We start from the raw sequence: 17,635 nt of genomic DNA on the forward strand, positions 1-17,635 counted from the left end.
ATTCAAGAGAATCTTTTAGTATCTTAGAGGTACGTCAGATGTTGGTCTTATTTATGGAGGTGATATGGCATGTTTAGTTACAAGTTTCTCTGTTCTGATTATGCTGGGGATGTGGACAGTAGGAGATCTATGATTGGTTATGTGTTCACTCTTGGTGGTTCTATTGTGAGTTGGAAAGTGACTTTGCAACCTACAATGACTTTGTCTACTACTGAGGCAGAGTATATGGCCTTGACAAAAGCAACCAAGATGGGAATTTGGTTAAAGGGACTAATCAGTGATTTGGGTCTACATCATGATCAGGCGACAATGTATTGTGACATCTTGAGTGCGATATGCTTGTCCAAGGATTAAGTTCACCATGAGAGGACTAAACACATAGATGTCAGGTATCATTTTCTAAGAAGTAAAACGAAAATTAAAGTGAATAAGGTCGGTACAACTGATAATCCTGCTGATATGTTCACCAAACCGGTTTCACAGAGTAAGTTTCAACATATTTTGAACTTGCTTAATGTTCGTGATTGTTAATTGTCCCTTGTAGGGCAAGGCTGGGGTCCTTATGGGCCAATCTGGTGTCCTTAAAGGACAAATCTGGTTTGGTTGTCTTTCAGGATAAATCTGGTAGCAGGGAGAATCTGGGTATTGTGTTCAATGCGTCTGTTATCTGATTTTCTGGTTTGTTGTGAGAGGATTCAAGTCAAGGTGAAGATTTGTAGGAATTTGTGCCTTGAATCTAGTTGAATTGGTGCTATCGTAGGCTCTTCCGGTCAAGTCGGGGAGTGTCGCCCGACCAAAAGAGGTCGAAAGTCTAAGCTGGAGCTTGGAAGTACGGCGCCCGGTGGCATTGGGCGAGTGCGCCCAATCGGGCGTAGTTACCGAACTACAACAGGGGCACAGGCGATATGGTCGCCCGATCGGGGCCGGTTGCAATTCATGTTTGGGAAAATAGGTTGCCTGATCAGGCGGTGGGCTTTTTGACGCGGAAACGCGTTTTCCTCAATGGAGTATAAATAGGTTTTAAATCTAATTAGTTAATACTACGAATTAGTCATTAATTACATCTATAATCTAATTCTCCTCATCTTAATAAAAATATTCTCTCTCTCTGTCCGTGGACGTAGCCAACACTCTGTTGGTGAACCACGTAAATCTGTGTGTTGTTTATTGCTTTTTCAGCATTCATTATTTGTTCTTCCTCACATCTGTTATAACTTATAATGGAAAACGATAGTCAAAATGAAGTACGTGAATAATATCAAGGTATAAAATAAGCAGATGAACTGATGAAGATTAATAAGAAACAGAAGTAGGTACCATGTGACAACAGCTTCATTAATCAAATCAGTCCCACAATGACATTTTTCGCTTATTACTATGGAAGCATTGAACATGTTAATGCCATATAACTACTAATAGTTTCTCATAATACCTGCTGGCTGCTACTTTGCAGTACTATGCAAACAAATTATGAACTAACTGAACTACCAACTAAGCTATTAAGTATGTGACATCAATCACATTTTTCGCTTATTACATTGGAATTTAGCATTTAATATGTTATCACCCTAGGACTATTAATAGTTTATTACTCATTATACCTGCTATATATTTTGCAGTACTATGCAAACAAATTATGAACTAACTGAACTACCAACTAAGTTACTAGGTGGTGGTAGTTTTGACCATTACACACAATCAACCCTACCACCATAACAAACTTAATTAATTTATTGTATGATATGTATTGTTCGTACAGTTGTTGAAGTTGAGGTTTCAATACAAATGTAAATATGTTATAGATAGCACCATATAGTGGAATAAAGACTAAGAGTAAAACATCTGCCAATCATCCAAAGCTTTAAAGCAAAGATTACATGATTAGGCCCACTATACTTCCTCTCGACTTATATCCATATACTTACCCAAAGTAAATATTAAGGTCATCTTTTGATGTTAATGTTTTATTACACTCTAGGGTAATAAGCTTGACATAGATGACTTTTATTTGGTTAAGATTAAAGAGGGGTAAAGCTCCACCATACATCTATTGCTTCAAGCATCCACTACACTTCTTCCGTAACAAAATAGATATACAATTTTGACTTTCATGCTCGTCGATGTAATATTTTGGCCATTAATAGCTTCGATTGTGCATTAGTAAAATTTGTAAGAAGTTAATATTATTAATGTATACATTGAGAGGAATCCAACAACATACTGTATCATATAGTAACGGTTGATTTTATCTAAAACTAAAAAATACATGGTCAAATGTATTAGGTGAATAATGTAATTTTCAAAGTGTAACATCTATTTTGTTACGAAAGAAGTATAGAGGACTAAGCTATAGTAAGAGAGTTTTTGTTTAGGAGAAAACATTTTCCCCGAAAATTAATTTTCTTCTTTATTTCTTTGATATCATATATATAAATGGTAGAAAATAGTTTTTTTTTTTCAAGAGTGGAAAATGATTCTTTCAATCAAGATGCAATGCCACATTTTTCTTCTACTTTGAGGTGAGAATTTATAATCAAGGTAATTATTGTATTCCATCTTTAAAAAATGGAGATAACTACATTCCTAGAGTGCTTTCCTTACTGAAAAATCTTAAATGACAATATTTATTATCTACAATTGTATCATATCCCAATTTGATATTTTCGCAACAGAAGACATGCTACACGTATATGGTGCCTTGTAGGGCTTGCGCCCACGTTTTGTTGTGCACAGCTAGCATTGTGGCAAAGGGAAAATACATTTAGGAGTGATTCTAGGATTAACCTACTAGAAACAGACAATAAGATCTACATGAATCACAATCATATCGAATTAGTTCTAATCGAATCATAATATTATCAAATAGCTAGTGTAATCTAACATAATTTCATTAGAGAAAAATAACCCATTTGCAATCTTTTTGATAGAGAATGTTTAAAGTATATTGAAAACACTATACTATATATGTTGATGATTTCGGAGAAACTTTACTTGTTATCTATCATTGACATGTTTGGTAAATGGCTTTTACTTTGGTCAAACAACCAAAAAAAGTGTTTGGTTATTCGCGTTTTAGTTGGCTGAAAAGTTGGCTTTTAAGCCAAAATGAAAAAGTTGAATGGAGCCGCTTTTTGGATCGATTTTTGACTTGTTCATACACTTTTACAGTCAACATCCACAACTAATTTTACCAAACACTTTTACAAGTAGCTATCTTAAACAACCAACTTAAAATCTCAATACATCTAGCTAGTGCTTCCAACTAGTCAAACAAGCCAGCTAAATCAACCGACTCCTAATTGCCAAACACCCCACTATCTACAAGACTACAAAACAACCACCTTTACACAATACACGTCTGATGATAGTCTTGAAAGAAATGAAATACGAGTAGTGGCAAAAAGGGCAAGTCACAAGATGTCAACATGTAGCTATCGCCTATCGGGAATAGCGAGGCTTTTTACCCAATGGTCAATCCGGCTACAATTCATGTTATTGTGTTGAGTTTGGCCTTTTCTTCGAAAAATGTTACACCCATCATTTGGACATAAATAAATAAATAATGTGTTTTCCAATACAATAACCTTAGCGAGGCAATATGCAATTGCATGCGCCAACCTCTACAGTTCATATTTTTGCGGCTCACTCTTCGTCATGGCTTCTAATAGTTTTTTTTTTGGGGTCTCGAAGAGGCATCCTAGGCAAAAATCAAAATATCAACGATTTGCCACCTATCTCCAAAGGGTTAATTTGAGTTTACTCATGGTACATCCGGGTGTACTATGAGCATGGTACACCCGGGGATATTTTTGTAATAAATTATAATTGCAGTTACTCATTTGATATCAAATTTGCTCATATGGGTATTTTGCTCATTTGCTCATTTTGTAATAAAAGTGTGTGCTCATTTTCTTAAATGAGTAGAAATGTTTTGTCATTCGCTCATTTTGCTCATTTGGAGAAATTAATCTTGGGTGTACATGAGCATGATACACCCAGGTGTACTATAAATATTCTTGGTTAATTTTGTGTTTAAATCTTAATTGTTCATGGCACATATGTTGCTTACATTGATGATAATTACACTTTTCTTCAATAAAGAATACCTTAACTTCGTGCTATACTCTAATAAAATAGGTAATAAGTCACTATAAACAAGTATAAAAAGTGATAATACCAAATTTAAGATTATTCATAAATAAATTTTAAAAATTAATTGATATGAAACTATGGCTCAAACATGAAATTTAAGATTATTCATTTTTTCTCTACAAAATTCTAAATAAGTTCTTCATATTCTTTTTGATCTGGGCGTTGTTCAAAGCGTTCTCAAACTGTAACTTTGTACTACACCAGAGGAGCAGTGGTCGTGTAACCTGAAGGTTGGTTGCCAAGAGTCCGTGGGTACGTAACGAGGTAAATTTAACTTTAGGGTAGTGTTTAATCACGCTACGATTATTCAGATAAGTTGTTCCAATTAATCTATCAGTTTTAGTTCCTACAACCTTATTCTTCTTAGACTAAGTCGGTGGATAAAAGGGGTGAGGCAACCCCTCCCCATATAGCTCAAATGATGTCCTCCATAAACCCACTGTGCCTACAGTGGCATCTTTGCTCACCACCAAAACTCGACTTAAAATTGTCGATCCAACCAGCCTTGTGCTGCCCATAGAACTTTCTCAAATGGAATGTTGATGCATCATGCCTTTCTATCTCATAATATGATATAGGGAATGTTTTACGTGATTATTATGGAAACTTTAAATGCCTCTTTTTTCATGCCCATTCTTTACATGAAAATCAACTATGTGGAGGTCGGTCGTCGCCATTCGTTGAGCTCTCAAGTTATCCCTTAACTCCGATCGTCTTAACCACCCATTCCTTATGGTGGAATCAGATTCAGTCAATGTAGTCAAGTGGTGTAACGGAGATACAATATGGCCTTGGAACTTAAACTTCATCAATTCCATTCGTCGGCCGATGGCAAATGGATCAGATATTAGCATTGTGCACAAAAGTCATGAATCAAATGTGGTTGCGGATTCTTTGGCAAAACAAGGAATTAAGAGAATTGATGATTTTGTAGCTCGGCTATGACGTCTTTTTCACTTTTCCATTCTTGTATGGCCAAGCCACGTTAATAAAATACATATAAAAAACTAGCTGCTAGAAAATCAGATTCCTCTAAAAAAAAGAAAATACTTTAATGTGGAAAGACATGTGAAAGCCGAGAGGCAATGTGATTACTGATATAGTTAAATCTCGCTAATACGACAGAATGTATGTTCAATTACTCACATATATGCTATGTAAATTCAACCATTTTGAGTTTGACTATGTATTAATATTGCTTCAATCATAAAAAAGTCACTTAAATACTTAATACATTAGTACACTCCTATTACATATAAGATGAACTCAGCATTAACTATCTTTTGTATCAATCACTCAAAAATCACGTACAAATACGAATTAGTAGCAACTAGTCAACAGTCATACTCATAGAAATAAATTGTGACAGAGAGACACATAAAAATCGGTAAGTTGCGCGCCTCAACCTCAAAAATAAACTCATTCACATTATTTCCCCCCAACATTTTACTCCTCTCTTTAATTCCATCTGCAAAAATTTAATTCCTTAAAGCCAAAAAAGACAAATTTTATTTCATCTTCCTTTTTTCTCTCTCTCCCTTTTTAGGCTATGTTTAGTTCACCTGAAATTTTCTGATCTGAACTTATCTGATCTGATTTGAACTTATTTTTTCTGATCTGATCTGATCTGAACTTATTTTTTCTGAACTAACTGATTACAAGATCTTATCTTCTATTTCTCTAATTATAAGAAAAAATATAGTCACATATGTCTTATTTGATTCGTCTCAGTAAGTACTTTGTTAATATTTAATCAATATATGATTTTTTACTAATATGTAATGAAAGATATTTAATAGTAAAAATGAGTTTTAAAACTGACAGATCTGATCTGATCTGAACTTATTTTTTCTGATCTGATCTGATCTGATTAGATCTGAAATAAGCAAAAATAAGGTGAACTGAACATAGCCTAATGTTACTCTTTCAATCTTCCATTTTCAGCCACTTTCTCTCTCCTCTTTTTCACTTTCATTTTAGATAATAACTCTCCATATCTCTCTTCTAGTCTTCTATCACATGTTCACATGCGATTCTTTTGTTTTCTTTGTTTCTATTCCTCTCCTTTTCAAAAATTGTCTAAAAGTATGTGATTTTAAAAGTATAACATATAAAAAAAATGGAAAAAGTATCAAGAATGTACACTTTGAGACAAATTTAAGAAGATTCCACGTAATTATATACTCCCTCCGTCCTAAAATATAGTTCCCGTTTCTATTTTGGGAGTCAAATTATAAAAACTTTGAGCAAAATATTCTTACTAACATATACAAAAGAACATATTCATGAAGGGTCTTGTTAGATTCGTCTCAATGTATAAATTCGTAATATCAACTTTTTATATATTTTACTAATAAGAAATAGAATATATCGTAAGTCAAAGGTACATCTTGGAGACTGTGCAAAATGAAATGGGAAATATTTTGGAACGAAAGGAGTATTTTTTAATACCCCTCTATTTTCGAAAGTTCTTCCTACTTTGACCAATTTCTTCTCACATAAAAATCCAAATAAGCAAATATAAACAACAAAAAACGAAAAGAGATATTACCCAAAATATTTAGTGAAAATTTTTAAGTTTTACCTCCAAAATAAAAACAATAACTATATATTGATACTGAAGGAATATAAATAAACAAATTTTAATTCTACCTCCCTTTTTACTGTCACTCTTTCAGTCTTCCATTTTCAGCCACTTTCTCTCTCCTCCTTGTTCTCTCTTTCTCACTTTATAAATAAATTTCAGCTGCCATTTTTGTTGCCATTTTTTTCATGGTTGAAACCTTGAATTCTGAGAAAAGCTTTCAATTCGAAGGATCATCATCATCATCAGAGGAAGAAGACGACGACGACGAAGAAGACGAAGTTGTAGAGTTAATTAGGGTTTGCAATTGAAGATTAATTGAGTAATTTTTTGAGTTTGAGAGGAGAGAGAAAGAGAATGCCATTGAATAGGTATCAGATAAGGAATGAATACAGTTTAGCGGATCCAGAGTTGTATAAAGTTGCTGATAAAGATGATCCTGAAGCTCTTCTTGAAGGTGTTGCAATGGCTGGTCTTGTTGGCGTTCTTCGCCAACTCGGTGACTTAGCTGAGTTAGTTTCTCCCTCTTTTTTCAATTTCTCTGTTTTCAATTTCTATGTTTTCAATGTGTTAGGGTTTGAATTTGAGTTTTGAATGATTTGATTTTATTTTTATTGGTTATTTGTGTGATGAATTCATGTTTAGCTGAGATCTGCTTGAACTCGACTTTTTGGATTGAGGTTTTAATTTACATTTGCTGTAAACGCGATTTTTTGCGGACATTGCGGAATTAGATGCGTTTGTTTGAATTTGAAGTATATTTGTTTTTTTTTTGTTTCTATAATTGGAAGTACTTATTTTTTTTGATCCATATGAGCTACGAAGGCAGTACAAAGAAGGGGAGGGGATTTGAACATGTGACCTGTCGTTCACAACACCTCAATCTTAATCACTAGGCCAAGACATCCTTGGTAATTGGAAGTACTTATGATTCTGCTCCTTGAGGATATTCCATTGTGAAAGGAGATATTCATTCAGATTGTGTTAGCAATTAGCGCTTAATATTACAATCATGTTGTTCCTGGTAATTTTTTTTTGTTGTTGGTTGAGTGTTATTTGGAGGAGTTCAGTTGTATTTGTAGGATTAAAGGACAAACTTGCAGAAGAATAAAACGCTATAGAACGAGATTTTTTTTTCTTTTTTGACTCTTTTTTCCTTGTTGGTTGAGTGTTATTTGGAGAAATTCTGTTGTATTTGTAGGATATACTTACAGAAGAACGAAAAGACATAGAACGAGAAGATCAGCTTGGATATGGACCAAATTTTATTGAATATACTTGCATTAACTTGCGAGAAGATCTTAAAGTGTGTTACAAATATGGTACTTTAGCTAATTATCTATCCTAGTAGGTCTCTTAAAGACGGTTAAATGATAGTTACTTTCCAATTGTGATTAGGTATACGAAAACATTTCTCATCATATTACTCTTGTTGGTAGCTAAGCTTTAAGATCATAAACTTTTATTCAGAATGAGGTACTAAGATGAATGTATAGTTATTGAGTTATTGTACTTGAGGTTTTTATGAGGAGAAGTGGGAGTTCTTTCGACTGCCAGAGGAAGCGAGTCATGCTGGAGATGTTTCCTGGCGCGTAAGCCAATTGCACCCTAGCACCCTGGAGAAACAATTTGAAGGTTGTGATGATTTGCATCCTAATGCGTAATTGGGGTGAATTATGCCAATAAAGAGTTGGATATATGCTGTTTGAAAGATAACTTGAGCTATTAGAGGATATTGCTATGTACTAAGTTGAATAACATTGATGGAATGGGTAGATAAAGCCAAAGGGCACCCTTTTTGGTGAAAAGATGAGAATTGTGTGATGATGTTTGTTCTACGTAGGATAGAAGATTGCCGATATACAGTTGGATGAAGCATGTAGGATTTGGAGGCTGCCATGATTTGTAGCAGTGCAAAGAGTGCAAAGAAAATATTAATATCTCTAGTACGATATTTGAGACATCACTTTTCTGTTCTGAGCTATAAGAAATAGAGAATATAGTTGTTACCAAGTTGTATGGTAATGATTATCTGTGTAAGAGCCTAGGCATATTGTCAAAGCCTGGTATATTTTGATAATAAAAAGCACTATTAAGCTAAAGGAACTTCTTTTGAAGTGTATTATTGTCCTTCCAGCCTTTTTCCAAACCTTGTTCATCATGGATCTATTCTGATGTAGGACTAAAATGAACCATTTTGACCAAGAGGAGGACAATTTGCATTGGGCATGCAGTACAAGTGTACAACTACGTAAACAAAGTGCAGACCTTAAGGCAGAAACTGCAGCTTTCACACTTTGGCACAAACCTAGGTCTTTGCTCACATAATTAATTTGCTCACGTTATTCTGAGAGAAAAGACCATTTGGCAAGTGTATATGTTTCTTCTAAATTTTTCTTGTTTGTGGGGACAATATCACAAAATTCCTTATATGAAAGATCGTTTATATTTAGCTGGCAAGATTATGTTGTCTCATTATTTGCTGCTTCTGATATTTTCAAGGTTTGCTGCTGAAATATTTCATGACTTGCATGAAGAAGTTATGGCTACTGCTGCTAGGAGTCATGGTCTAATTGTTCGTGTCCAGCAACTAGAAGCTGAATTTCCTTTAATAGAAAGGACTCTCCTCTCACAAACCAGCCATACATCTTTTCTCTACAACTCAGGTAGAACTTGTAGAATTCTTATCTTCATACAACTAACTAGCAATATGATGAAGTGTGCATTTCTTGTTACAGTGTAATGAGTTCTATTATTGAGTACAATAATGCTAGATGTTTTCTAGTTCTATGGCATCTTCACGCACACCAGGATGAGCACTTAATCATAAATAATACTAGAATCTGCATGTTTTATTTTTTGTAGTCCAATTTTGAACTTATTAATCCTATGTATATCGTGCTTCTTATTGCTAGAAGTGTCTACCAAAGCATCAATCTATCAAGGGTCTAAAGGAAACAGTTCCTCAACAATTTCAATAGAAAGGAAGCATCTGTTTTTCTACGTAGCCCATTATAGGTATTGGCGTTGTGAGAACTGAGAAATATCATGGTTTTATATGATAGGTCAAAAGCTCCTGCTCCCTTCATTTGAAACCTGTCAAAAAGCAGGTTATTTTGGAAATTTGTTTTGTTCATCATTGGGAATAAATCTGTCTAGTTGGCCTAAATCAGTTCATTGTTGATAAATAGGATGCTTATTGTCTATGTACTGTCTAGTGGCAATCTGTTACGGAATTTGTTACTTTATCATGATCATTCCCTGTATGCGTGATAGAATCCGTGTATCAAATTGCCTTTTGAGGATTTACATTACTTTATCTGGATGAGTTGTGGATAAAGTTTTAACAATGTTATTAAGTATTGAGACCATTTGTGAATGTTCCTTAGATTTTTCACCAGAGAAACCTGTTGTTCTGTGAAAGCAAGTAAAGCTTGGGTTGGTGATCACCTCGTATATGTTTGTTGCAGGTATTGACTGGCATCCTAATCTTCGTATGGATCAGAGTTTGGTTACTCGAGGAGATTTACCTCGATTTGTAATGGACTCATATGAGGAGTGTCGTGGTCCTCCTCGTCTCTTTCTTCTTGACAAGTAAGTTTCTTTTTCTTAAAAAGATTTTTTTTTTTTAAATGAATTTCTCCATATCTTTTTTATGAATTTCTCCATAGAGAAGGATAAGTCGTTTTTTGTGTTTTTGGTGGCTTAAGTACTTAACACATTGCAGGTTTGATGTTGCGGGGGCTGGTGCTTGTTTGAAACGCTTCACGGATCCATCATCCTTCAAAATAAATTCAACATCATCAAATGGTAGAAAACTAGAAGGACAAAGAGAAAAGAAAACTCGAAGAGTAAAGGTACAGCACTGACGAAAGTTGATTGTGCTGAAAAACAAGTTATGATGAAGTGACAAGAGTATATCTGGCTTTGCTTTTCTTGCTTGATTTTTCATTTTATCTATGTTTAGTGAATTGGCAGCAGTAACAGTATTAGCCTATCGAGTATTTTCCCTCTGTGTCAAACATGTTACCTCTGCATGTTAGCTTCAAACATGCTAGTCAAGCCTTTGATAGTTTCATCCCTCTAGAACTTTGTGGAAAAATAATTAGGGGAGCATAGAAATGGCTAAATTAGTGATTGAGAAAGTGTTTGAGGTCAGCTTATGGTGATAACAAAGGCCCCATGGAACATGGCAACCTGGTGATGGGGGGAGGTTTGGTTAGTTCTTGTGTGATAGCAGTTCCAGTGGACTCTGCCTACGGAGAACAAAAGTGGGTTTTCTGGGTAAATTTGTATTTCTGCTGGGTCTCTGTTTTTTTTTTTGCTTTGCTCTTTTTAAGGGCTGCCGTTCTGTGCCTGGAGATTGGGAGGGGTTTGAGTAGAAATGGGCTATTATACGCTGGTGGAGAAAAAGGCTGATGAAATTGTTTCAGGATCCTCTTTTTGCATTGCTCGTGGCATATATGTCAAAACGTCTCATGGCATACTGGAAATAACTAAAGTCATTGCTGCTCTCCTTTCTACAATTGCAACTTGTTCCTTCCTAAAAACCCTTGTGTACTTGTTTATGTAACCTTTGGGAGCAAATAAAGCTATTGTATATTCAGTTTTGTTTATCCTGTGGGTAGACACCTGCAAATCGCGAATACTATTTTCAGGTACTACTAAATACTACCTCTGTCTCTTATTCCTGGTCGAACTAGACGAGTGCCAAGGCAAGTCAGGAAGTCAACAAAAAAGAGAGGGAGATTGTATTACTTGTGTGTTTGATAACGGCTAGTGAGTGGGAAAGTTGGGCCCAAAATAACAGGGCAACACACCTTAAATCGGAAAAGTAGAAGTAGGAATTTTATATAAAGACACCTGAGAAGGTGAGTAGGAAGTTTATCTAGAGATGGAGAGAGCAAGTGTTATCTTATTCCATCATATTACTTGCTTTGTCTCATATACGGAGGTGTTGGAAGTTTGGAACTGAACCTCAGTTTCTAAGTTAGTGTGTTTTCTACTTTTCTGAACTACCAATAATGGTTTTTGGTGGGAACATGGTGGCAACTTATTATATGTTGAATTTTAATTTGTTTTGCTAAAGTTTCTGTATGGGCACTGTCCTGCTGTGTTGAGTGTGCCGCTTGAGAGAAATGGTTTGCAGATTAATTAAGCGCCACCTTGATTTTATTGGTCTAAAACTTAACTTAATCAGTCTTTGGTCTCTGCCTTTTAGCTGCGTGAATTCTTTGGTTCATTTCTTGAATGTAAGACAGTAAGAGGCAATCTCCTTTCCCCCCTCCCGCAACCAAGTCGGTTCTATTGGATCATTGCCTTTATTAAATCATGTCTTTCTTAAGTTGTGTCTTGGTTGTGTACCAGAAGAGGGGACCACGCTGGAGAAATGGGGATACTCCGGAATCCTTTCCGTCTTCACATGCCAAGTATGAAGGCTTTGTTTACATAGGTGCTTCATTATTTCTATGTAAAGATTCTTAACTGATATATGTTGACTGATAATTTTGCTGGTGCAGACTGCATCAGCTGTTTCTGGAAGAGCGTATCGAGAGTGGTGTTAACGATCCTGCACGTCGTGTGAAACTTAAGAAGAGGCAATTTACTGGATCTCTGTTTGATCAGGATAATGTTAGAAGTTATATGGAGAAATTTCTGGATACTGGTCCGCAAGAGCAGAAAAAATTTCATGAAATATGTATTGACCCCCTAGCACTGACTTGGACATCAGATAATGTTTGTGAAGCAGGTCTTGAAATAGTAGAGATTGGTGCCATGAGTCCTGTAAAAGAGTCAATACGGAATGACAGAAGCTTATGCTCGTCGCCTGATGCTAGGGAAACTGTGGTCAAATCATCAATAACTGAATATTATCAGGAAAGTTTGAATCTAAAAAATGACAGAAAATCTATGGAAGTGCCTGGACTTAACCATGAAACTCATGGCCATGACATGAAAACTATTCAGAAGATGGTGAATGGTGAAGATATCGCAGATAGAGAAAGCAAGTCAGAAGTGAGTGTTGATGAGGCCTGTGATTTTGATGATGGTGCTAGTGAGATTGAAAATTATGTTGATGCCCTTGCCAATATAGAGTCCGAAGTGGAGACAGATTCTGAATGTAAGAAATTTCCACGCTATATGAACCATAAACCCGCTGTGGCAGATTCTGATGGAAGTGAACGACAACGGGAGCTACAAAGTGTTTCTATGGATTCACAATCAGTGGGGAACTCAGCTACATCAGACGATGGCTACATTTATAGCGAGGAGAGGCAGAGTTCTTCATGCTCAAATAGTGTGAACACTGTGACTGAGACTACACCTGGTCTTGATACAGCAGTTATGGCTGTTCCCACTACTCAAGCCTTTACCTCAGATTCTGTCAATATGTGTTTTGACCATCATTCTACATCTGAGGAGATTCTTAGAAAAGAGAGAGAAAAGCATGTAGCAGCCAGTACTGATCATTTTGAAGGTGATGACATTCTGAAGAGTGAGCAGGAGTTTGGTGAAGCTTTAAATGCTTCATCTCCTGCAGATTTGAATAAGAAAGCTGTGCCTGTAGATATGGAAGCTTGTCTGAAAAAGAATCCATCGACGGGCTCAGAATGGGAAGACCCTTCCAATCGTGATGCTGTCGTTGGAGAAACAGATCGATGGCATGCTAATCAAACTGCTATGTTACCATCCCATAAAACATTTTCTGACGCTATGGAGGATAGCGGGAATCATTTTAGTGTTGAACCTTCAATCCGTGACAATGATGATCAGAATTCTAGTGTATACTCTGATACCTCACATGGTCCGTCAAATAGTTCTTATGGTTTGTTGGTTGAAGGACATGATTATAATTTGAGAGAGGCTGTTAATGCTTGTTCAGACAGTGGACCGCCTAGTAAACATCTACCTGTTTCTGATCCTACTTCTCCAGAGAAGACAAACTCCATATATGTGACCCATGAACACCTTTCTGTTCCATCAACTGAAGTTAATTCAAGAGATTTGTACTCTTTCTCAAATTCTGCAGCAAATATTGGAATACAAGAGCTGCTCCCCAGCAAAACAAATCCTTGCCGTACATCTTCTCTTGATTTTGCAGTGGGAGACCGCCCATGCTCTTCAGAAGATCCTAATATAGAAGATAGTACTGCTGTGAGTAAGGAGAGAGAATCTTCTGCTTCGCTAGTTGACCAGGCTGGGAGATTGCCCGACATCTCCAATCAGTTGCAATCTTGTACACAAGAATTTTCTTCCTCTGCAATTACCGACACAGAAGTCGTCCCTGAGTGTGGGCCTTTAGAAGCTGATATAGCTGTTGCTGCATCTTCCAGGGAGGAATCCAATAGTGTGAGATGTGTCTCTGCAAATGAAAAAATTGCAGATGATTTTCTCTTGGTGCAAAAGCAATCTCCCCTTCCAGATCCTCTGGAAACTCAACATGAATGGCTGAACATTCCCTCAGAGGCAATGGATACTATACAGGAAGATGAAGTTCGTAAGCAATATCCCGGGAATGATACCTGTACGGGATGCACTGTCTCTGTTGACGATGATGGGGTTGAAGCTGCTCTTCATGCTGGTTTGTTGGATATGGAGCCTGTCTGTCAGGATTCCAATTCCACATATCCAGAGGAAACAAAGGCGTTCGAGCTAGATAGCCTCGTGGTTGATCCTGTTTCTCAAGCAGCAACCTCGCTTGGTGAGGCCAGCGTTCATGCTACTGCAGACCAGCATGGTGATGAGGACCTGATTATTTCTCGTGATGCATCGCCTCTTAGCATACCTTTTAAACATGCTAATATTTCTGATTGTGTATTAGTAGCTGAGAATGGTTCAGATTTGGTTCATAATGTGGATAAGGTGGAGCATATAGCAACTGTTGCTGATGATAACCATCACAATGGGATTCCTCTATCCTCATCTTTGATATCATTTGAAGAATCACTGCCTGGAGCCTCATTAGCTTCTGAAAATAGCAGCGAACATCTGAAGTCAGCCTCCTCCCACCAGATCCATCTGCAAGAGGTAAAAGACCTGGATCCACTTGGCTATGAGCTCTTGAAAGCACACCATGTTGAGAGAAAAGAGACTGCAGGAGTTGCTGCTTTACATTATGATAACCAACCCGTAATGTCAAAAAATTCACTACAGTCGACTGATCATACACTGGAGACCTCCAGTGAAGTCTTCCATGGCAATGGCATGCTTAATGCTGCTGCTAACCAAGCCACCCAGGTAGAAAACTCAGGCCAGCCTCCCCATCAACAAGGTATTCCTGATCTTGGAATGCGTCCAGCTGAACCTCAAATTAACCTAGAGCCACCGTCTCTGCCTCCTTTGCCTCCTATGCAATGGAGACTAGGCAGGTTCCAAAATTCTGCTGCTGCTCCACCGAAGAGGCAAATGGTACAACATACACTTGTTCCAGTCCAAGTCCAACCAATGAGCTTGACGACTATGCACCATACCATGGCTCCAGTACAATCAATGACCGTACCAGCTGTGCACCATTCACTTGCTTCTTTCCAACCAGTGACCTTAGCGGCAGGGACCAGTACACTTGCTTCGATCCCACCGGGGGCCCTGCCAATAGCCCTACCAGCAGTACATTATACGATAGCTCCTCTCCAACCAGTGACACCACCAATTAGTAACTATGGAACTGAGGCTATTGCTCGGACATTTACGAGTGAGGGACAGCTGGGTCATATAGATGATTATGTGACACAGCAAGGAATCTTCAAAACGCCAATGCCAGTTTCTGTTACTGATAGTTTTTTCGAGATTAACACGAGTACAGTTGAAAGACAAAACAATTTACCCTCTACTGTCCCTTTAACAATCTCCAACTCAGATGGTTATGAGACACAGCAGGGAATGTTTACACCGCCAATGCCGGTTATGGTTCCTGAAGTTTCTTCCAATGCTAACACAAGTATAACTGGAAGACAAGACAATCTACCGTTCGTGGCCTCTTTATCCTCATTAAGGTCAATGAATGGCACCCAGATTTTTGAAGAATCCTTTAAGGCTAATGTGGATCAACCTGAATCAGGATCATCGATTGAAGGCGGCATTTCTGAGCATATTTCTACGGTGGAGTCCCAAGGCATTGCTGAAACTGCTATCCGAAATGAGCTGCATGGACTTGGTTCCCAGGTGTCGGAAAAAGAAGCAGTGAACTCTTACGTACAACCCATCTTTTCATCCACAGTGGACCAGCCATCCCCAGGTTTGGCAGCTCCTGAAGCGGGAATAACGTGGTCAAGTGCATATGACGCAGTTCCAACTCATGCAGATGCCAATATAAATGGAACTTTCCAGAAGAAACCTCCTAGACCTAGAAACCCTCTCATTGATGAGGTTGTTGCTATTGACAAAAGCAAGGTTTGTATTGGAATTCATGCATGTAGTAAACTCTTTACTTCTCTCTTGAGGGTTTCTTCTATTATTTATATAAAAGAAAGTAAAGAACTTTGTACATACTACATAGCATGGTGTGTTCTTATATCTTCTATGTTTGTGTAGTTCCGAAAGGTCGAACGAACGAAGCCACAATTGGAATCAAAGTCGGAAGAGGGAGAGTCTCTACTGGAACAAATGCAGTTGAGAAAGGTGGAAAGGAATAAGCCACCAGTGGAATCAAAAGTCGAAGGAGGAGAATACTTACTAGAACAGTTGCAACTGAGAAAGGTGGGAGGAAGGGTAAAACCACCAGTTGAACAGAAAGCTGAAGAGAAGGAGTTTTCACTGGAACAGTTGCAGTTGAGAAAGGTAGGAGAAAGGGTTAAACCCTCAGTTGAGCCAAAATCTGAAGAGAGGGAGTTTTTACTGGAACAGTTGCACTTAAGAAAGGTAGGGGAAAAGACGAAACAAGAGGTTGAGCCAAAAGTTGAAGAAACTGGATCACCACTGGCCCAGTTGAGGAAGGTCAAGGAAAGGGTTAGAGAGGAGGCTGAGCCGAAAGCCGAAGAAACAGAATCTCCACGGGTGCAGTTGAGAAAGGTCAGGGAAAGGGTTAGAGAGGAGCTTGAACTGAAAGCTGAAGAAACAGAATCTCCACGGATGCAGTTGAGAAAGGTAGCTGAAAGGGCACATCCTCTGATTGGAGAAAAGCCGGAAGAGAGAGACTCTTTGTTTGAACAGATAAGAAACAAGGTATGCCCTGAGATTGCATTTTTCCTAAATTTCATGATCCAACTCATCCTAACCAGTGTTTAAAACTAATAAATAACTGATGAATTTTCTTTCCATCAGTCATTCAGTCTGAAACCAGCAGTTGTAACTAGACCAAACATTCAAGGTCCAAGAACAAATTTGAATGTTGCTGCCATTTTGGAGAAAGCGAGCACTATCCGCCAGGTACGTCCGTGCTCAGAAATTGTCCATAAGAATTTTGAGCTGTCCAATCTAGAGTTCAGTGTTCATGCTATGTTAAACATACTAACGATCTCATTGACAATTCAAAACAGGCAATGGCTGGAAGCGATGAAGATGATGATGATGGTGATAGTTGGAGTGATAGTTGATACAACTACAACCCACTTTGCCAATTTGTCAGTGCTGTTTGAAATTATATGTACCCCATCAGTAAATAGATTTAAGGGTGGTTGTAGTTTTGTACCTTACCCTACATAGATATATGTATAGTGTCTCTTTTTGTTTTCATTTTTTCGTGCCACTGCATAGGAACGTAACAATATACATACATGAGCTGCCTGAGGTTCTGCGTGTAAGCGCGTCTTTAGGTTTGCCCTTCTGCGCAATTCAATGTTAATATTGTTTTGTATTAGTTTTTCGAATTTTGACAGAGATGTGTGGCATCAGACTGATGTATATCCTTGTCGATATTGTTCTAAAATTTTGTGTTCATATATCAAGATGGTCCTCTGCATA

At 37.4% G+C, this 17,635-nt stretch overlaps 1 protein-coding gene across 4 annotated transcripts; it reads left to right on the top strand.

Moving 5' to 3' along the window:
- The first annotated feature begins 6,807 nt into the window (after window positions 1-6,807).
- On the top strand, window positions 6,808-17,635 carry LOC104898230 (protein SCAR2). 4 transcript variants are annotated; one of them, XM_010685277.3, is made up of 9 exons: window positions 6,808-7,248; window positions 9,239-9,402; window positions 10,207-10,330; window positions 10,464-10,593; window positions 12,104-12,165; window positions 12,256-16,126; window positions 16,268-16,897; window positions 16,997-17,101; window positions 17,212-17,635. In XM_010685277.3, exons 1-9 carry the CDS (start codon window positions 7,094-7,096, stop codon window positions 17,266-17,268), a joined length of 5,298 nt encoding a protein of 1,765 aa, XP_010683579.2. In that variant the 5' UTR covers window positions 6,808-7,093; the 3' UTR covers window positions 17,269-17,635. The 4 variants fall into 4 exon arrangements, with proteins under 4 accessions (XP_010683579.2, XP_057252338.1, XP_057252339.1 ...); XM_057396355.1 differs by having other exon boundaries at window positions 12,107-12,165; XM_057396356.1 differs by lacking the exon at window positions 9,239-9,402 and having other exon boundaries at window positions 7,126-7,248.

This window comes from Beta vulgaris, chromosome 7 (assembly GCF_026745355.1).
Source record: "Beta vulgaris subsp. vulgaris cultivar EL10 chromosome 7, EL10.2, whole genome shotgun sequence".
NCBI classification, from domain to species: Eukaryota; Viridiplantae; Streptophyta; class Magnoliopsida; order Caryophyllales; family Amaranthaceae; genus Beta; species Beta vulgaris.